The 20,278-nt window shown below is 61.4% G+C and overlaps 1 protein-coding gene and 1 long non-coding RNA gene across 4 annotated transcripts in view; one reads left to right on the forward strand and one right to left on the reverse strand.

The window, feature by feature from the left end:
* Positions 1 to 991: 991 nt before the first annotated feature.
* LOC122237130 lies at positions 992 to 11,003 on the reverse strand. Of its 2 annotated transcripts, XR_006215327.1 has the most exons (4): positions 10,528 to 11,003; positions 8,784 to 8,858; positions 5,613 to 6,231; positions 992 to 5,384 (listed from the first exon to the last, which is right to left on the reverse strand). It is a non-coding gene; the product is annotated as an uncharacterized LOC122237130 (long non-coding RNA). The 2 variants fall into 2 exon arrangements; XR_006215328.1 differs by lacking the exons at positions 992 to 5,384; positions 5,613 to 6,231 and adding an exon at positions 6,904 to 8,492.
* Positions 11,004 to 11,238: 235 nt separating this feature from the next.
* Positions 11,239 to 20,278, forward strand: part of KCNQ2 (potassium voltage-gated channel subfamily Q member 2) — a 51,632-nt gene continuing 42,592 nt past the window's right edge. For both annotated transcript variants that reach the window (XM_042979940.1, XM_042979941.1), the window contains exon 1: positions 11,239 to 11,569. In XM_042979940.1, the coding sequence (XP_042835874.1) occupies positions 11,274 to 11,569 (296 nt within the window). In that variant the 5' untranslated portion in view covers positions 11,239 to 11,273. The remainder of the gene's footprint in view (positions 11,570 to 20,278) is intronic.

Below are 20,278 nucleotides of genomic sequence, written 5' to 3' on the forward strand. Positions count from 1 at the left end.
GAGGGGCACCACCACCTACATCCCGCTCCCGGCTCCTCAGCTGAGCCCTCCCCTCGCCCAGGAGCTCCAGCCGCGCAAAACCCTAGAGAAAGCCCTGACTTTGGTCATCAAGGTTGGGGGTGGCGGGGGGGGGGGGGATGGCAGGCCCACCCCTGCTCCCCCATCCCTGCTCCAGGAAAGGAGTCCCAGCCTGTGCCCGGTGTTGGTGTTGCAGAAGGAGCTCGGGGTGGGGGTGGGGATGGGCAGCTGTGTCACCCAGGCTCACAGTGCAGACTCCGTTGCCTGTGGTGGGGAATGGGCTGGGGGCTTCCCCTCCAGGGTGGGCAGCAGGCTAACCACGTGAGTCTCCTAGGGTCACTGCAACAAATCACCTCAAACTGGTGGCTTAAAATGACAGAGGTGTCCTCTCTTACCGGCCAAAGTCACCAACAGTGGGACAAAATTCAGGCCTTGGCAGGGCTGTGTTTGCCCCAGAGGCTCTAAGGGAGGGTCTGTTCCTCACCTCTTGCAGCTTCCGGTGGCTCCAAAAGTGGCTTGGCTTGTGGCTGCGTCCCTCCAATGTCTGCCCCATGGTCACGTGGCATCCCTTCTGTGTGTCAGATCTCTGTCCGTCTCCTCTTATAAGGATGCATGTAGTTGGCTTACATGATAATCAGGGCTAGTCTCCTCATCTTGAGATCCAGGATTTAGTCACTTCCACAGGACCCTTTCTGGCCTCACAGGCCCCATCAAGGTTCCAGGGATTGGGAAACCTGCGGGGGCACAGGCAGGCCACCACACTGGATGAGGCTGCCAGCCAGGAGAGATGGGCCGCGGAGGGGCCGCTGTGTGTCCCCACCTGTCCCAAAGCGAGCATGGGTCTCAGGCAGGCGCATGAACAGCGTGTGATGAGAAGGAAGGGCCGAGTAGCCAGGCAGAGTGCGGTTCCCAGTCTGTGTCCCAGGCAGTGGCACTGGTGGGGCAAAACCACATGGGAAGGGTCTGGGTTGATCTGTGGAGGCCGCCAAGGGAGATGGCCTGAGCAGGAAAACACAGACACAGGAAACCCAGTCAAATTTGGATTTCAGATAAACGGTGGATAATTCTTTAATATGTCGTATGCAGTATTCACACCAGAAAAGTCCTTGTTCTTTATCTGAGATTCAAACTGGACTGTCTGTTTTGTCTGCGACCTTGGGAGACCAGGTGCCTCCTGATGCAGGCTACCGCCACCGGTGGGGGACCCGCTGACCCTGCAATCTGTCTGCTCCAGGAGGCTGTCAAGTCGAAGAAAGCTGTGAGCCGGGGACAGGGTACGAGTGAAAGAAAGCCCCACTGGGGTGAAAGCACTTCATGGTCTGTAGTGGTCCCTGACCTCCTGTCCCAAGCTGTCGCCACCTGGCTCCCTCTGGGAGTCCTGGTCACCTAGACACTTCAGGTGGGACGAGGTCAGGTCCTGCCCACCAGAGGTCTGTGCTCACAGCCCCTCTGCTGGCCCCGGGTGAGGTGATGGAGGCAGGCCCAGGAAGGTCCAAGCGCCCGGATCTGGAGCCTGGCAGGGCTCCGGGCCTTGAAGCACCCCTGCCTGGTACCAGGCTCAGCGTATGGCCCACGGGACGGGCAGGGGATCGCGGCTGGAGGAGGCAGAAACCCGGGGCTCAGCCCGGCGGGGTGCGGTGGCTCTGGGCCTCCACAGGGGCAGCACGCCTCCCCGGGATTTTCCCCAGGGTCCAGCAAGGGGGCTCCCCTGCCTCCAGCACTCTGCCAGCAGGACGGCGGGAAGTGCCCAGGCTGTTCCTGGAGCCGCCCACACTCGGAAGGTGGGTTTCTGGGGTCCGGTGGGCACTGGCCACACCTCGGGCTTGAGACACTGCAGGGAGATGAGCCCCTGTCACAGGGGAGGGCTGGGGTGGGGGGACTCGCACAGCCTCTCGTGTGACACTCTGGCCCTCGGTTCTCACCCCGTCACACAGTGACAAACGTGTGGTGTCATCACACGTCACGGCCTCCGGAAAACTCCACATATAAGAGAGAACAGTAGTGACAGAGACAAGGTCTTGGTAGGACTACGGAAGCAGTTTCGACCTCTAGGGCCTTCTAGAAGGTTCTTGGGACCTGAGGGGCCCAGACGAAACTTTGACAGCCCCTGGTCTCAGTAGCATTGCAGGTGGCAAGGCGCCAGGGACAGAGCAGGTGTTTGAATGAGCGGCACTAAGTGCGTGCTCGCAGGTGCGGCCGGCGGGCTCCCCTCCTGTCTCTGCTGCTGTCCAGCTCCGGAGTGGCCGCTGGGGCTGTGGCGGTGGCCTGCAGGAGTCAGGTGGGGGTGCAGGCTTGGGGTGTGGAGGGAGCTGGGGGGCCCTCCTTTGCCCCAGTGGCGGGGGGGCCCTTTCCTACCGCAAGCAGGGGCTGCCGAGCAGGGTAAGGGGCAGGGTCCACCGGGCTTGGGGGGTAGGGTGTCAGCTTGAGGAGCCCCGTGGGCAGCTGGGCGGGGTTGTGGGTGGGGGAGGGTGGGCACCACAGCCCTACGGTGCCGCCCGGGGTGGGGGAGCCACAACCTCAGGCCTGGGGGACCAAGCCGGGGACACGGAGTGGCACTCACAAAGGGCTCGTGTGCCTGGGCTGCCGAGGAAGATGTGGAGGCCCAGGGAGGTGCCCTGCCTGCCGGCCACAGGGCTGGCTCCGGCCTGGGCTCAGGGAGGCTACACCTGAAGTCGGGGCCTTGGGGCCAGATGCTACCACCCTTGCTCGGCTGTGAATAATTTAAAGCAGGACCCCCGGGACCCCACTGGCAGCTTCGCTCTTCACTTTGGGTGCCTCTGAAAAATTCATGAGTCTGTGGGGTCCTGCTGAGCTGGCCAGATCTGATCTGTCTCCTGCCCTTGTCTGCCCGGGGCTCCTGGCGCCCTCCCCTCAAAGCAGAAAGCGTGTTCTCACCGTCTCCCGGGGTCCAGGGTAGCCCTGGCAGTGACAGTTTTGGGTCTGAGCAGCAGTTTCAGACCCAACAATGGGATTTTGGGGTTCCTCACAAGAGAGCCACCGTCTTGTGGGTGGCCGTGGGTGAGTCCCCTCCTGGGTGCCCTAGTGTGGCTCAGACTGGGACCACGGGAGTGCCCCTGGCGCGTTCCCAGTGTGGGCTCTGCGTTCCTGTGCGTGACCCGGATGTGGACCTCTGCGCATCCGTGTGTGGCTCCGTGGGGTGTGGGGAGAACTCGGTGGGCGTCGCGGAGCCCTCGGGAGCTGGTGCGGTGTGCGTGCGCACGTGTGTGTGCAAGTGCCTGAGGGTGTAGGTGATGTGCGTGCACGCACGAGCGCGTGTCCCGGCCCTTCCTGTGCCGCTGGCAGGCTGCGGAGTCAGAGCTGAGCTCCTGGGAGGCATCTGTGGGAGGCCGGGTCCAGGCCTTGCCGGCAGTCCTCTCTGTCCCATAGCCCTGCGGGGAGAAGCTAGCGGGGGCGGGCGCACCGTCAGGGGTACGATGTCTCGGTTGCTCTCAACGCCGCTGGGGTGAGTCCGTGGGAGCGGAGCACGGTGTCAGTAGGAGATTCAGGGCGCCGGCTCCTTTCCTGGCCTCACGTGCTGCTCCCGGTGTCTCCCCGTGGGGGTCAGCGGGGGAGGAGGTGAAAGAGGGTGGAGGGGGCCTCGAGTCAAGACCAGCCCAGACACGGGCTCGTGGGCCGGGAGTCGGGCCGTGGCGGCGGCCGGCAAGGAGGCCCAATCAGCCTCATCACAGCAGGGTCTGGGCCCGGACTGGGTCTGAGTGGGGGCCAGAGCCAGGGTTGGGGGAGGTGGCGGCATCTGGGTTCTCCTTATCCTGTGTCCACCTTGGGCAGAGTGGGTGGGCCCGGAGGGGTCAGTGAGGGCGAGTGCCAGTCAGTCTCTGGGCTGTGGCCCTGAAGATGCTCGGAGGGGTCGATGCTGGCAGCTCTGGTTGGAAGGTGAGCTTTGCTCCCAGGAGGGGGCTTGGGGGCTGTGGGCTGGCACACAGTGCCCGATGGCCCTGGTGGGGTGCCTGGCCCGGAGAGCCCACCCCGGGATCTGGCGACTGCCAGCCGCCACTTGAAACTGCGCCCGTCAGGCGGGCCGGGGCCCCTGGGTTCCAGGGCTCAGCTGCCTGCACGGTGTAGGGCAGCGCTGAACCAAACGGGGAGCCGGGGGCACGCGGAGGGAGGGGAGGTGGAGCAGAGGGGTCCCGTGGTGGGGGGCTGTAAGATGTCTCCGTTCACCTCCTGGCCTTTGGGCAAACCTCTTGCTCCCCAGAGCGGGTGGGGCCCGCACAGCCGCTGTCTGCACCCTTAGGGCTGCCGTCTGGGTAAAATGGCTCTCCCGTGTCCCCCAGCTTTCCCGGAAGGCTGCGGCCGTCTCCGCTGGGGTGGGGGTGCTCCCGGGACGTTGGGTGCCTTGGGTGCCCTCTCTCCTCCCTGTCTTCACTCTGTGTGTCTCCCGACACCCACGGTCTTCATCTTGGCGGAGGAAGGCAGTACACGTTGTAAGTTCAATGCGCTCAGAGCCGGCCCTGGGATGGATTCATTTGTGTTTCCTTTGATGCTTGTAGAAGTCTCCCTCGTGCCAGGCACGGTCTAAATGCCTTACAAACCTTAACTCATCTCACTGTCGTAACAACCCTGCGATGTATGTACTGTTATTAGGCCCCATTTACAGGCTGAGGAACTGTGGTACAGAGAGGTTCAGCAACTTGCCCAAAGCCACACATGTAAATTAAGCCTCCGAACTATGAAACTGCAAAGACTCCATTGTTCTGTGATGGGGAGAGAGTCGCAGTGTTTTGTCATCAAGCTAGAAAAAAGCATCGTGGAAGGTGCGGGGCTACTGTGTTACGCTCTGACCACGAGCTGATGATGAGCCCGACCTGTGTGGACCCTCACACAGATGCTCGCCTGCCCAAAGCCCTTGGCGCGGCGCCCTCCTTTCCAACCCCTCCCAGATTCCTGCCTCCTTTCCCATGAAAATGCTCATCGCTTGGCTTGGGTATTGTTAGGAGCCTTAGGGAGAAAAATCCACGTATTTGCACTATTTTATGCTAAGGTGTGGATGGTTAACTTACCAGAAATATTTGCATTTTAAGAGAAGACCCTGTTAACCTAAATCACGGTGTCTTGACCTCAGCACTATTGACATCCGGGGGTAGATAATTCTCTGTTGCGGCGGTGGGAGGGCTTTTCTGTGCCTTGTAGGAGGGGCCAGTAACACCTGCCCCAGGCATGTTAGACAAAGGTGTCTCCGGGGAACGAGACCACCCCTAGGGGAGAGAGACCACCCCTAGGGGACAGCGACTGGCCTGATGGATCTCATCTCTGTGGGTAGGACGTCAGGAAGGGATGGGGTCAGCACGCCTGAGCTGGGAGGAAGGATGGAGCACTTTCTTCAACTGCAGCCTGTGTGTGGAGGTCTGTAAGAAATGAGGGGAGAGGGAGCCTCCAAGTGGGGAACCGGGGCTGCTGGGGCACCTCCTGCCCCCCCTCCCCACACACACACAGACCCGGGACACCACTCAGCCGACGCTGCTCAGGGCACTGTGCTGCTCTGCTCCATTCAGTGCCCCCGCAGCCCCACCAGGTGGGAGCCATTTCTCTCCGCCTGACCAGTGAGGGAGCCAGGGCCCTGCCAGCTCGCTTACCTGGTCTGCCCAAGGTCTCAGGGCTCAGATGAGCTCACCGGGCCATCTCAGTGCTGCCCTCTGCAGCAACAACACCCTGCCTCCGTGATGCTACGGGACGCAGCCTGGTGTTGGGGCGCAGCCTGGTGCTGCTAGCAGAGTGGGTCATCAGGGGCCACCCCAGCAGAGCCCTTGGTGCTGGCCAAGGACTCCAGCTCTGTCTGGGCTGACGTGTCGCCGGTCTGCTGGCTGGAGAGTCCAGCCTTTTTGTCCCTTCCTCCTAGCTTGGCTTGGTGGTGACCTTGTGCTGGGTGAAGGGGTGGGTGAAGGCCTCTGACAGCCCATGGGTTCTGCCCCAGGTTAGATGGCTCTGTCCAAAGCCTACTGGACATCTGGCCAAGCAGGCAGGGCACTCGAATGAGCCCAGGCCAGCAGTGGGCGGGCAGCCAGGGCCCAGATGCTGATAGCCTGTGTGTGGGGGAGCTGACCACTCTGATGGCAGGGAGCCAGTCTCCATGGCGTTGAGCTCCAGCTGCCCATGTCCTCCATGGTCTACCCCAGCAGCCCCTGAGCCACGCAAGCCCCAGGCTGCAGTCATCAAGGGCACATCCTGGCTCGAGGCTCCAAGCGATGTCCAGCCCTAGAACAAAGTGACTGCCATTCACAGAATGTTGATGAACAGCTTCTGTGGGCTGTGAGTGTGTGCAGGGGGCTGTGAGTGTGTGCAGGGGGCTGTGAGTGTATGCACTGGGCTGTGGGTGTGTGCAGGGGGCTGTGAGTATGTGTACTGCCTGTCCAGTGGGGAGATGAACAGGAGGCAGCAAACACGTGACACGGCTTCCTACCACTCTGGGGAACCAGAACTGAGAAGAAGGGCGGGGGTCCACTTCAGGGAAGACCCGTAAGCAGGGCCTCCCAGAGAAGATGCCCAGAGACCTCCCTGTGCCGGCAGCTGCGGCAGAGGTCAGGCCAGGGGTTACCCCTCCCAACCGCCACCCTGTGTGTTCCGTGTTCCCTCCTGGAGAGGGGGGCAAGGGGGTGGGAGGGCGTGGGGCCGCGAGCAGGGGGTTCCCTTGAAGGCCCAGAACCTTGTCCAGATCCACCTCCACTCCCCAGCCCATTTCCACTGTCACAGGCGACCACAGGCTCCTGGTGCAAGGAAGGGCCTGTGGCTGATAAATACCAATCAGCCCTCATATGATTAGCTGTTCTGCTGGGGGCTGGGGAAGCTTTCTGGGGGCTCTGATCCTTGAAAAAAAACCTATACGTTAAATTTCCATTGACTTTAGTGTGAGATGTTTCAAAAAAAATCAATGCTTTCGTATTGAATCTTTTCCTTATTGTCCTGCTCCCCCATGAACTGGATAAATTCAGCCCTTCCTCCTCCTAATGATGGAAAATTCCCCGGAGGGGAGGGCTGGGACTTTCTGTCGGGTAGGCACTTCCTGTTGTCCAAATTACAGAATTAAGACAACAGCTCTGACCCAGGTTAGGAGATTGAGAGCCTGTCTCTTCTCATTTCCCCAAATTAAGTCTTGTTTCTTGGCCTGGTGGAGTGTCCTCTCTGGGCCTCCGCCAGGATCATCTGTTTTCCTGAAGGCACCGCGATTGGGGAAGGAGCTTGGTCCTCCTCTACTGGGAGGAGGCGGGTGGGTACACGGAAGTCTGATTTTCAATGTCTGTCCCCAGTGTCCCCATGGTCACTGGCCCACGGAACTCAAGTGTCTCCAGACACCTGGGCATAAATATCTTGTCTGTCAACAGAGCATCAGGCTGGGGCTGTACTAGAAGGGCCCCCACAGGCAGGGTGACAGAGCAGCCCCTACTCTACCACGGAAGGGCCAGTGCAGCCTCACCGCTGACCTCCCTCGGCCAGGACAAGCAGCCAGTGGAAGCCTGTTCCTTCTAGACTCACTTCCCCTGCACTCTGATGTCTTCTGGACCCGCTGTCCCGTGTTGTCTGTGAGACCAGGGTCGTGACTTCCCAGGACTGCATTCCAGGAAATGCCAAGCCCACTCCCTGTCCTGACCACTGTGGGAAGAGTCACCATGTAGCTTTTCCACGGAGGGTATCATCCAGATGTGCTTTGATTTGGCCTGCACCAGCGGCAGCTGTGATATGTACCGTCCACACATTGTGGACCCTGTGCCGGTCTCTGGGGGACATGGCAGGACACACACAAAGGCAGGGGTGCCAGGCTGGGAAGTGGGGTCACAGCCGCGTGTGGTGAGTCCCTGATCGGAAGGGAACATGCAAGAGCGCTTTGGGGGAAGGTGGGGACTTGTGAGAACTCGGAGCTGTCCTTCCGTAAGATGGCAACGGTGGCCAATGTTCGTTTCTCAGCTCAGGAGTCCGATCTTGGCTGCTTGGTGTAGCCAGTGATGTGGGGACAGGAGGAGGAACCGAGAGGAGAGCCAGGAGCAGGGTGCTAGGCCCTAGGTTCTGGGGGGAGTGACCGGAGCTGGAGGTGCTGAAAAGACAGCGCACAGCACAGTCTCCCGCCCGCGTCCTGGTGAAAGGTCCCTCCGGACCCGAGCTGGGTGCTGTGTGCATCTGGATTTTTCCACTTCTCTTTTCTGGATCCCACAGTGCAGTTTTGGCAAAGATGGCTTGAGCCTGAAAGTCTTTCCCATCTATTTTTAAATAAATGAAATTCCTGTCTCTTGTATGGAATTCACCCCAACTTAGCATTTTCAACGAACTGCTTCCCTGGGCTGCAGGGGTGGAGGGCACTGTTGACCAGGTTGCCGACAATGCAATCCTTGTACGTGGCACAACACTGAAAGCATACATGTTCAATGAGCCAGCTCACTGAAAGGACATCCTAAACAGAGGAAGCAAAGATCTTCATGCCTTGAGGTGGGCTTCACGCGCCACAGCCCCTGAGGGTCGAGGCAAAGCTGCGTGTGCAAGAGAACAGTGGGCTTGTGCGTCCCCGGCAGCCTCCCCTCCAGCCTGGCTGTCGGTGCTCCTGCTGCAGGGGCCTCCCCCAGGGGACTGTGAAGGCAACCTGGGGCATGTGGGTCCCCTTGGGGTCTCTGCGGAATCCTGGTCCCCTCCCACCTTCGGGGCACCCTACACTCTGGGATGAGAACAAATGTCACGTTGACGCCTGACTCTGGTCTCGGCGAGCACACAACTCTCCCTGTGGGCCTCCCTGATCTCTCCCGCCTTAGCCTTCCGGAACTTACCACGAAGACAATGGAGACCAAGTTGGTGATGTAGGCTGGGAACCGATGTCTCCAGGTCAGCTTCACCGAGTCCACCTACAACAGGGAACAACGTCGGGTCACCTGGTGGGAACCGTCACGGAGGAGAGAAGTCTGTGCGCACGCGGTGGGGTATGGGTGAACAACTTGGACAAACAGAAATGCTAGGAACACCTTTTTAAAAAAATGCTTGCAGGTGATGAGTAAAGCAGACACCTAGCGTCCAAGGAGGGGTCTGGGGTCTCACCGCTATCAAACGATGTCACGCAACAGTAGAAATAGCGTTTAAAAATGTGGTTCGCCTGTGTCCAGGGTGTAACAGCACCAAACACCTTTCTAAGGTAGACGCTTAGACCCACGTCTTGTCCTGGATGCCAGACGGCACAGACTTTGCTCCCACTCGATGCTCATGCGTCTGCAAAAACGATACCTGGGAGTCGCTGCTTCATCCTCTGCGAAACGACCCTAACCACGGATCCACTTCACTCTCACATCGAACCCTGACAAGGGGCTCCCCGAGGAAAGGCCATGCCCAGCATACGTGGCACCCCACAAACCAGGGCTTCCTCTTAACAGGATGAGGGGGAACGAGGGCTGCTCAGAGTCTGAGCAGCAGGGCCAGTCTCGGTAGCTTCTTTCCTTTTGCGATCTAGGCCATTGTCTTCCCCTTGAAGTGACCAGGTGGGTCCCCCTTCCTGCGCTTGACCTCAGCGATGGTACACATACTCAAGAAAACTGCAGCCATTTGGGGACATGCTGGCTGGTCGTAGCTAATGAGCGAGGGGCAGGGAGGTAGGGGTCAAGAGTGTGGTCCCTGGGACACACCTGTGTGCACAGGTGTATGTGGGGCCTAAGTGGCACTCCATCCCCAACATTCTAGATGACTTACAAATGAGCACTGTGCCTGCATTGACCATTCTGTTTTCCGCTGAATATAGAAAGCTATAGAAAGAAAGGGGCAGGGGCGCCTGGGTGGCTCAGTCGGTTAAGCGGCTGACTTCGGCTCAGGTCATGATCTCGCGGTCCGTGAGTTCGAGCCCCGCGTCGGGCTCTGGGCTGACAGCTCAGAGCCTGCAGCCTGTTTCAGATTCTGTGTCTCCCTCTCTCTGACCCTCCCCTGTTCATGTTCTGTCTCTCCCTGTCTCAAAAATAAATAAAAATGTTAAAAAAAAAAAAAAGAGAAAGAAAGGGGCAAACGACACAGCGGACCCGGTGCGGTAGAGCGTGCTGGCTTGTGAGCCTAGTAACTGGTGAGGGTGGTTCAGCACAGGGCCTTTCTCAGTGGACCCCTCGGTGCCGGGCAAATGTGGGGAGAGGCTGGTTGCAGTCGGGAGAGGCACCTGCGGCCAACACCACCCACGGGGGACAGAGGGAGGCTCCGGGGGGGACACGGTGAGGACTGTCAGCATGGAGTGCACCGGGGCCTCTAAGTGGCTGAAGCATGGGTCCTTTGGCTTCCCAGAAGCAGGTTCTAGAAAGACCCCTCCCCCCCAGGACACCCTGGCTCCCTGGCTGTAGGAGGCAACCTCTGCCAACTGCCCTCAGGAGGACTCCGTGCCATCTGGTGTCCAGAACCTTCCCTCCTGGACTGTGGCATCCGTTTCCCCATTGGCCTCCGGCCTGTGTCTTGCCCTGGGGCCCACCGGCCACCCCCCTGCCGCGGGCCCTTTCTGGGGTCTGCCTTAGAAAGCCCAGGCCCCCCAGGGGCAAGTGTCTCAGGTCTCACCTCTCTGACCACCTTTGCCCCTCTTCCTGCTGCAGGGGCCTCTGCAAACCCTCCTCGCCTTTCCCCTGCTGCCTCCCTTCAGGACTCCTTCTCCAAAGCCCAGTTCAGGTAACCTCTTGGGAAGTGTCTCCAGATGCCTCCCTGTACACTCAGGGGACCTGCGTCTAAGGGGTCTTCATGCCTGGCCCACCTAGAGGCCAAGAGCATAAGTTCCTAGTGGGCTGGGCCTTCACGGAGGGTCCGGCAAGAGCCGGTGCCTGTCTCTCCGTCCTGGGCGTCCCTCCGTCCTGCTCCCAGGCGTCCATTCCAGGGGCCCAGCTGGTAAGAATCCGACTGGGGCCAGGCGCTCCGATCCACGGAGAGCTGGGGGCCGCTCAGGCGGCGCGCTTGTCTGGCCAGGGAACGACCAGGGGGCCGGATTCCCTCGTCAGGGCACACCGGGCCGCGGGAGCGGGGCCAGGCGGCCCGGGGCGGCCAGACGCCTGGAGCAGCCGGGTCCCCTCCCCCCTCCCCTCCCGCGGCCGGCGCGGCGTCGCGGGGGTTAACGGGGGCGGGGCGAGGCGGCGGGCGGAGCCAGGCGGCCGCAGCGTCCCCGGCGCGCGGCCCGGGCCGGCAGGAGCGCGGAGCCGCCGCCGCCGCCGCCTCGGCCATGCGGCTCCCGGGCCGGGGGCCTGGGCTCGGGCCCGCGCCGCCCCCCGCGCGCCTCGCCCGCTGAGCCCGCGCCCGCCGGGGCGCCGCCCGGCACCATGGTGCAGAAGTCGCGCAACGGCGGCGTGTACCCCGGCCCGAGCGGGGAGAAGAAGCTCAAGGTGGGCTTCGTGGGGTTGGACCCCGGCGCGCCCGACTCCACCCGGGACGGCGCGCTGCTCATCGCCGGCTCCGAGGCCCCCAAGCGCGGCAGCATCCTCAGCAAGCCGCGCGCGGGAGGCGCGGGCGCCGGGAAGCCCCCCAAGCGCAACGCCTTCTACCGCAAGCTGCAGAATTTCCTCTACAACGTGCTGGAGCGGCCGCGCGGCTGGGCGTTCGTCTACCACGCCTACGTGTGAGTGGCGCCGGCTGGGGGCGCGAGGGGCGGTGGGGGGGGGGGGTCTACGGGTGAGTGCGCGCCGGCGGGGGGCGAGAGGGGCGGTGGGGGGCCCACGGGTGAGTGCGCACCCGCGGAGGGTGGTGGGGGGGCCTACGGGTGAGTGCGCGCCGGCGGGGGGCGGTGGGGGGTCTGCAGGTGAGCGCGCGCCAGCGGGGGGCTCGGGCGGTGGGGGGCTCTGCGGGTGAGTGCGCGCCGGCGGGGGTCGCGGGGGACGCGGACGCGGGGTCGCGGGGCAGCGTGGGGGGCCTATGTGTGAGTGAGCGCCGGCGGGGTCGCGGGGCGCACGGCGGTGGGGGGGGGCTCTGTATGAGTGCACGCCGGCGGGGGGGCGCGGGGCGGTGGGGGGGGCCTCTGTGTGTCCGAGCGCCCGTGTCGGTCACGCCGGTGCCGTGCTCTGAGCCGGGGGACCGCGTTCCCTGGCTAAAGCGAAGGGCGGAGACGGTAGTGCGATTTGGAAGGAGTTCTGGGGCCCGGGCGTTCAGGCGGGTGTGGGGGAGCCATCCCCCTACCGCCAGCGGCCTGGTTGGGTTTCATCAGCCCCTCCCCCGCAGGATGGGGAGATGTGCGGCGCCCCAGCCTCCCTTCCTCGGCCCGAGGCCCCTCCCCACGGCCGCTGCGCTGAACAAAGGGCCAGCCGGGAGGGAGGGTGGCGCTGCCGGTCCTGCCCCTGGATCTGGACTCCTGGAGGCCCCCTCTGGCCTAGACTCCCCCAAGGAAGGGGGCAAGGGGCTGGGGGAAGGGGCTGGCCTACTGTTCCTCAACCCCCAAGCCGCTCACTCTCCAGCTAGGGTGAGCCTCAGGGCTGCTGAAATGGGGAGGAGGGGTGTCCAAATATTACCTCCCTGTCCCAGCTCTAGGCTGAGGGTTGTGGTCTGTCTTGCCCCGCGGTTCCTGCCCTTCTCCTTGGCCCAGCCTGGACCCCCCCCCTCCCCCCCCCTCACACAGCAGCCTGACCCCTGTCGGCTGGAGGGGCAGGTATGTGTCTAACGCAGTGCACATTCTGGGCTCTGGAGCCCCTCCTTGGTAGAGTGGTCACCCAGGAGGAGCGGTGCTGCTGGCCCAGGAACGGGCTCTTGGTTTCCCAGGCCCTGTTCAGGGAACTCCTGGCTCCTGGGTCAGGTCCGGTGGTCTCGGACCGGCCTTGTGCGCACATGAGTGTTCACGTGTGTGGTGTTGCGGGAGCTGCTGTGTGTGGACTGGGCCGTTGGCATGCACAGTCTCTGAGCAGGCAGGCGCTCTCTGCCATCCCAGTTAGACTGGGACCGAGACTCGGCCATTTTGTATGAAAGAGGCATTTTGGGATGGGATTGAGGGACGGATTCTGGGAAAGCACCTCCATGTGCCCCCTCGGGACGGGAGGCGTGTGTGTCCCATGAATGTGCCCATGTGCCTGTGAGTGTGTGCCCTGGACAGATCCTCCGTGGGATGGGGGAGAACACCCCGGGAGGGAAATGCTGGAGGGGAGGGTGTCTTGGGGAGGGACCACGGCCCTGGCAGGTGCCTCGGGCACGTCTCCAGGCCCAGCGCTGAACCACTTGGGAGTCCAGACGGGCGGGGCTGTTCTGGCAACATGAGTGTCCCCCCGCCACCGGCCCCAGTGAGGGGACTGGCTCTTCCCATGTAGGCGTACTCAGGTATGCTGTTCATCCTGGGAAGAGCCCTGTGTCTCCTCACCAGTGGCCCTCCTATCACCAACTCCCTCCCCGCCTGGTGGGACCAGCTCTGGTCATCCGGTCCCGGCCCAAGGTGGCCTCCAGTATGTGGCCAGAGCCCACCCCCAGCCCCTGGGTGCCTCTGCCAGACCCGTGGTGCGGCTGCCGGAGCGAGCGCTGTGCTTTGGCCCCGCACGTCCCTGGCTGGCAGGACGTCCTGGGGGTCCCGTCTATGTGGCCCCGTCTCCAGCCCTGAGTGGCTCCTCCCTGCCGGGCCTGAAGCAGCCAGCCCCTCCTGCCCCCTAAAAGCTGCAGCATCCAGAACGGGGAGCAGAGCAAAGCAGAGCGTGAGGGAAGCCTGAGTCTGGTTGCGGCTCTTGTGTCTGTGGGGTCTGTGCTGGGGTCCACCTCAGGTGTCTGTGAGCCTGCATGTCCAGACCTGCGGCGTGTGGGGGCATGGGGGACAGTGGTCCTCGCTGCCCAGGCGGCCTGCTCAGCCCCTTCCTGCTTCTCTACCGAGGGCACAGAGCTCTCTCAGCACCCCTCACTCCCCTCCTCCCTCCCCCCCCCCCCACCTCGCTCACTGGCAGGAGGGGAGCAGAGGTCTCGGCAGCTGCTGGGTGCGACACTTGAGTGCAGTCACAGAATGTGCAGGCCTCAGTCTTCCCACAGTGAAATGGGCATCATACTCCCTGTTCCCAGGGCCCCGGGGACCTGAGCTGCTCTCTCAGGGTGGCCCAGTGGCTCTCCCCGGATGGTGACGTGTCTCCTGCCTGCTTTTGTAGCTCCTGTTCAGCCCCCAGGCCCCCAGGTGTGGAGTTCTCCCCTGTCCCTGTGCCCGTGCTTGGGGCCCAGCCCCACCCTGGTGCTGGTCTCCTGCTCGAGGCCCAAGTTACTCGACGGTGCGGCAACCCTCGCATCCCCTTGCCCGGCACAAGGACTGGCCCGTATTTGAGCGTCATTTGGTTTGTTGATTTATTAATTAAATGAAGTCCAAGCCCCTCTTCCCTGTGTGGCACTGAGTGGGCCTGGGGAAGCCAGTGGAGGGCAGGCACAAGGCCTATATAGTCTGTCCCGGCCAGAAAGGAGTCCTCGGGCCTGGGGCAGCCCTGAGCCCCCTGGGACCACATTTCTTCTCCTCTTGCCACCACAGCCTGGCTTCTGGAAGATGGAGGTGTGCCAGCCCCTCTGGGTGTCCCAGGGGACCCTGGGGGCAGTGGCTCTCAGAGGTGGGGAGGGAGGGTGGCCACCCTGTGGCCTCCCGGCTTGGTGGGCCTCAGGCAGGTTCCCCCTCTTCCGTCTGTGGAAGGGTCTTTCTCCGAAGACACGTCTCTGGGACCAGAGCTATGGCCATCACTCCTTCCTGGTGTGAGCTTTTTGAGACCTGCTTCTGGAGACAGGAGACTTCCCTGCATCAGGGGGGATCCGACACCGGCTGAGGTATGGGCCCTCCTGGGCAGAAACAGTTTGCACCACCCCCCCAGCCCTGACGGCCCTGGAGGGTCCCTTCCTCTGCTCATAGCGAGATAGACAGCCGGCCCCGGCTGACCTGCCCCATGTGACGGCCCACCCAGATTCGGGTGAGCAGCCCAGGCTGCACATGGGTCCAGGGGGAGGTTGCCGGGGACCTGACCGTGTTGTCAGCACTGGGTGGGGCCCTGTGTTGAGGACCTGGGCATGTGGGGTGGGAAAGGGGTCAGACTCAGCTGCAGGAGGCCCACAGATTTTCCTCACCCCCCTCCTCTCCTCCCCACTGCCTGCCCCTCCTCACTCCTCAGGCTGGAGCCTCAGGGTTCTGACGTTCTGTGCACCCTGACAGTGGGGGCGTTTTTGTGTGAGAGGGTTTTCGAGATAGAAGGTCTGGAGTTTCCATGACTTTCTCAAAGCGGATGTGAGCCACAGAAAAGGCTTAGGCCACCTTTCAGGGGTGTGTCCCCCGCGCTCGATGGGAGTCCTTCAGGGGGATCTCCTTAGGGTGGTCTCTCTGGCTGCAGCTGGGGGTGGGGTTTATTTTGTGTCTACAGTGTGCGGGTCTCGGATGTGTCCCTGGGAGCCTGGGAGGTGCCCATTCTCACTGGTGGGGAGACTGAGGCCAGGCCAGGTTGAGAGGGTTCCGGAGCTGCCCCACTCAGGCCGAAAGGGGTCTCTGCCTTGGAGATGAGAGTTTGGGGGTACAGATTGCTTAACCTTTCCAACATCTGAAAGCCACTTTAAGTTGCCAGGATGAAATTGCATTTAAAATAGGCCGGGTGGAAAATGCCGGTGACGGCCACGGGGCTGAGCCCGTGAAGTCTGGGCTCACTTGACTGGCTCACTTTTTGTGAGCTGTTTTCTCTTGGGCTCGACTGCTAAGCCCTCTGTGTCCTCAGATGGCATCTGCTGTGGGGCCGGTGCTGGGGGCTGTGGGGCCCCGTGTGACCTCTTGCCCCCCACCCCCCCCAGCAGCAGGCTGGGGTCCGGGGCCTCAGGGCCTTGCTCCAGTCCCCTGCGTGGCCTTGGCTAACCCAAGTGGGGTCACACTGTTGGCCCGCACAGGCCGCCTGCTGTCCCCTCCCGCTCATCCGCCACCGGTGGGCCACCTGGGTGGGAGGTGGAGCCTTGGCCCTCAGCCTTGACCCTGAGTGTTGGCCACTCTGTTCCTTGGTCTGACCGCATTTGGGGGTTGAGTGTGGCCCCGGGGCGGTGGCAGGGTCCCTCCTCTGCTGACGGAGCATTCTGTGTTTCCAGAAGAAGGCTGTATTCTCAACTGCTTTCCAGTCGCCGACCTCTCTATAGGCCTGGGGAGAAAGTGTCCACCGGGACTTGGAGAATCTTATGGAAATTTCCACAAAGGTGGGAATGCCAGGAGAGTTCTGGTTTCCAGGGAAACCAGGGCTTAGCAGACCATCCTCGCTGGCCTGGAGACCTCGGGCGTCTTTGCAGAACTTCCCACCCTCCGTTGAAAGTGAGATCACTCTGTACCAGTATAACATTTTTTGATCACTGTCTACTGTCACACGGGGTCAGTCTCCACACACATTCTTGGGTCTGCAAGGCGATAGGGTAGGTGGGAGGCTCAGTGCTGGACAGCTTCACAGATTCAAGCAGAAAAAAAATCTCAGTTTTATTAGAAATCCGTACAAGTCAAATATTCCAAGTCCGAAGTCTCAGAAGGAGGGAGGCTCGGCTTGGCTAGTGACATGGGCGCCACCGTGCGTTGGGGACCCTGAGACCCCAGATGCTCACCATGTGGTGGGAGGGCCACCCTGCTTCTAACGAAGCTTAAACCCCAGAAGGTCAGGTTACTGAGCCAGATTACTTCCAGGAGGCACAGGCTGAGTCCGGATGGAGTTCCTTTTTTTTCTTTTTTTAAAGTTTATTTTTATTTATTTAGAGAGAGAGAGAGAGAGAGAGAGAGAGAGGGAGAGAGGGGGAAGAACAAGTCGGGGAGGGGCAGAGAGACAGGGAGAGAGAGAATCCCAAGCAGGCTCTGTGCTCACAGCACAGAGCTTGACATGGGCCTTGAACCCATGAATTTCGAGATCATGACCTGAGCTGAAATCAAGAGTCGGATGCTTAACTGACTGAGCCCTCCAGGCGCCCCTGGATGGAGTGCTTCCAGGTTGGGTTTTACCAGTTTGTTTTAGTTAACACGTTAATCCGCAGATCTTTGTTAATACGTGCACTCCTGCCTGACCGAGGCAGGCCCTGTGGGTCTCTGCGTGAGCGTTACTCGGCAGACGTTCTGGGTCCTTGTTAGTGGAGCCACAGGGCTACCTTTGGGAGCTGGCTTTCTACCCGTCCCGTAGAACATATAAGGTCCAGAGGACTGAGCTCTTGGGACATTTCACGGGAGGCACTGACAACGGGGTCTTGGCTGAGGGGAGGGGAGACCCCCTCAGAGGCTTGAACCTTTGTGCGGGACAGGGAAGCCCATGGAGTGCGTGTTCTGTGCCCCCTGAGCATCTGCCCGAGGCTGGACAGGGCAGGTGGGGCCAGAGGCAGGTCTGGGCGTCAGGACCCGTCCTGTTAAAAGGCTCATGATGGCGGATGGGCCCTGGGCTGCAGGCTGTTCCCCTTCGGGGACAGAGCTTATAAGGGACACCGGTGACTGGTGTGTGCCCATTGTCTTGTTACTGTGATGGTGCTGGGATACCTCGCAGGTGGCTCTTTTTAAGTATTCTCAAGTACAAATGTTGGGTCGTTCCTGGATGGACGTTGCAGGGGGCGCGTTGGTAGCGGATGTCACCACGTTCGCCCTCGCTGAGGTCATGCTGTCTCAATTCCTCCTATTGGGTGTGTCACTTAGCTGCTCACTATTCATGGCGTGACGTTGTAGCCAGTGGAGATGGTCCAGAGGGCACGTTCCTGTGAAAGACGGCGAGTGGTGGGGACCACTAGCTCTAGGCTCACCCGACTGGGGTCCTGCCTCCACTGACATCCCGGGACCAAGCCTTCTTGTCTGTAACGGGGGCTAAGAGCTCCGTGTTTATCTCCTGCAAATCATTCGGCGTGGTGTTTGATGTGTGTGGTGCTCATGAAGCTCGTGGCCGTTGTTGCTAGGTCTCCGTGGTTGTGGCTTAGCAAAATGAAAAGCGTCGTCCTGCATAGAGACTGGCCAGCCAGGTGGACGACGGTTAGCAAGCATGTCCTGGACAGCGCCCTCAGCCATCTGCCCCTCGGCCCAGCCACGGCCAGTCCTCAGCCATCAGCCAGTAGCCGGCCTGGATCAGGAGGTTTGTGGCTGCTGTTAACGAGCCCGCACATAAACGTGAGGCCTCTGACACTTCAGACGCTTGCTCGTGTGTTGCAGGGGGACCTGCTGTTTTCCTGAAGGAAGTTGCTTGCTCTACAGCCGCCTGGGTCTGGGGACACGTCTTCTGTTCACAGCCGAATGGCACACATCCCCAGCATCCTGAGCCTCCAGACATGGAGGCAGAATGGTTTGGGCTTGAAGAACACCGTTGCGGGCGGGTTGGACGGGCAGACTCTTGGGACCCGAAAGAACTTCACCGGGGACATCTGGTTTCCACCTGGGCGTCCTGACCAGCCCCCCCACCGTCCTCGGCTAAGTCATGTAGTGACTTAGGTGTGTGTGGGCCTCAAGGCTGAGCCCACCTTCGACCGTGCTGTCCCCAGAGCATGGGAGACGCTGCGGACATGGCTGCTTTCCTCTGCAAGGCTGGAGCCAGTGGTGCTTTCCAGCAGCAATGTGCTGACAGCTCCAGCAGCCTCTTAAAACGGCACCTCACTTGTGACGACGTGCCGGGCCGTCGCTGCCGGAGGAAGTGTGTCCTCCTGTTGTGGCTGCGTGGCACCTGTCCACCCTGCCCAGCAAAGCTGGAACAGCTTAGCTGGGTCCTAGGTACGAAGAAGAGGGCCGTGCAGACCTAAGATTGTCCCCAGAGAACAACGTCGTCTGTGCTGGGGGGAGGGTTTTGAAGAAAGCAGTGCTTCTGGAAATGACTCCCATTTGTCCTTGTCCCCGGGGGCCCCTTTCAGCAGCTGGGCCCCACCCTTCTCGGTGGTGATGCGTCGCACTGATCCGTTCGTTCTCAGCTCGCTTTCCTGGCTGCTGGTGGCACAGTGGTGAACCCCCGGAGTGAGTTTGCTCTCCTTCTGTAGTTCTTGGGGAGGTGCGTGCGTGTCAGAGAGGGTCATCAGTGGCAGAGATGGCTCTCCCTGTAGCCTGTTCCTCATGTGAATTTAAAAAGCCAGGGGCGCCTGGGTGGCTCAGTCGGTTAAGCGTCCGACTTCGGCTCAGGTCACGATCTCGCGGTCCGTGAGTTCGAGCCCCGCGTCGGGCTCTGGGCTGATGGCTCGGAGCCTGGAGCCTGCTTCCGATTCTGTGTCTCCCTCTCTCTCTGCCCCTCCCCCGTTCATGCTCTGTCTCTCTCTGTCTCAAAAATAAAATAAAAACGTTAAAAAAAAATTAAAAAAAAAATAAATAAAAAAAAAATAAAAAGCCGGGGCCACAGAGTCGGAGGGGAGGGGGTCCACGGGCTGTTCAGCAGATGGACTGGTCTGGAGCTGGGGGCTGGGAGGGCTGGAGTTTTTATTGCTTGAAGCTGGTCTAGGTCATGCTGAAGGCCCTGAGGACCGCAGGGTCCCTGGACTGGGGGCCCTCCGGCTGAGCTGCCCAGGGGCAGCTGTCCGCTCCACATTTCCAGGGGAGTAGGTGCTCCTAGAATGATTTGCTCTCAGTAAGTTTGTGTGGCTTTCTCTGCAAGGGTCTTGCTGAGCGTGGCAGGATGGGTCCTCGTGGGGCACCCAAGGGGACTAGGCTGGGGACTCATTGTGGGGAAGGAAGGGCCTGGTATAGTCACACTGATGGGCACTGGCTGTGGGTCTGAGTGCTGATTAAGGAGCCTCTTGTCCCTAAAGCAATCCACCACCAACCCTGCCATACACCTGTAGCCTCACCCTTTCCTGCTGCAGAGAGGGGACTGTGGCCCTTGGGGACGCTGGCCCCAGTGCGGTGTTGAACCTAACCCTTCCTCTTGCCCCCCGGACTCTGGTTCCTGTGGGGTTCAGTCACAGGGGCAGTCAGGTCTCAGAAAGGGGGTCCTCTGACCCTTCCCCAAGTCTCCAGGATGATGAGCAGGGGTGGGAACAGGATTGTTTTCAGGTGCTCCACACACCTGCTGTCCGTCAGCCCCCAGATGCTGAGGTCAGGACCCCAGGTGAGTGGTCATGGACTCAAGGCCACTTGATGGTAAGTGGGGCAGCCGGGATTCAGGCCTGGCAGGTGCTGGGTCAAAGAGGTCATGGCCTTCTCCAACAGCCCCCACAAATGGGAGAGGTGACCTGACTTGGGGGGTGGTCTGGCTTCCCCCCCAGCCACCAGCTGCCCAGAACCTTGGTCCCACTGCTTAGCACCTGGGGTTGGTTGAAGGGAAGGGATGCTGGGGGGGGGGGGCAGGGCCCTGGCTTTCCTGGCGGCTCCTTGCAGAGACCATGAAGGTTGGGGCCACGGCTGCTCCCCTTGGGGGAGATGGGGGATGGGTGTGTTCCGGGTCATCCCTAAGCCTGA

Source organism: Panthera tigris, chromosome A3 (assembly GCF_018350195.1).
Source record: "Panthera tigris isolate Pti1 chromosome A3, P.tigris_Pti1_mat1.1, whole genome shotgun sequence".
In the NCBI taxonomy this organism is placed as follows: domain Eukaryota; kingdom Metazoa; phylum Chordata; class Mammalia; order Carnivora; family Felidae; genus Panthera; species Panthera tigris.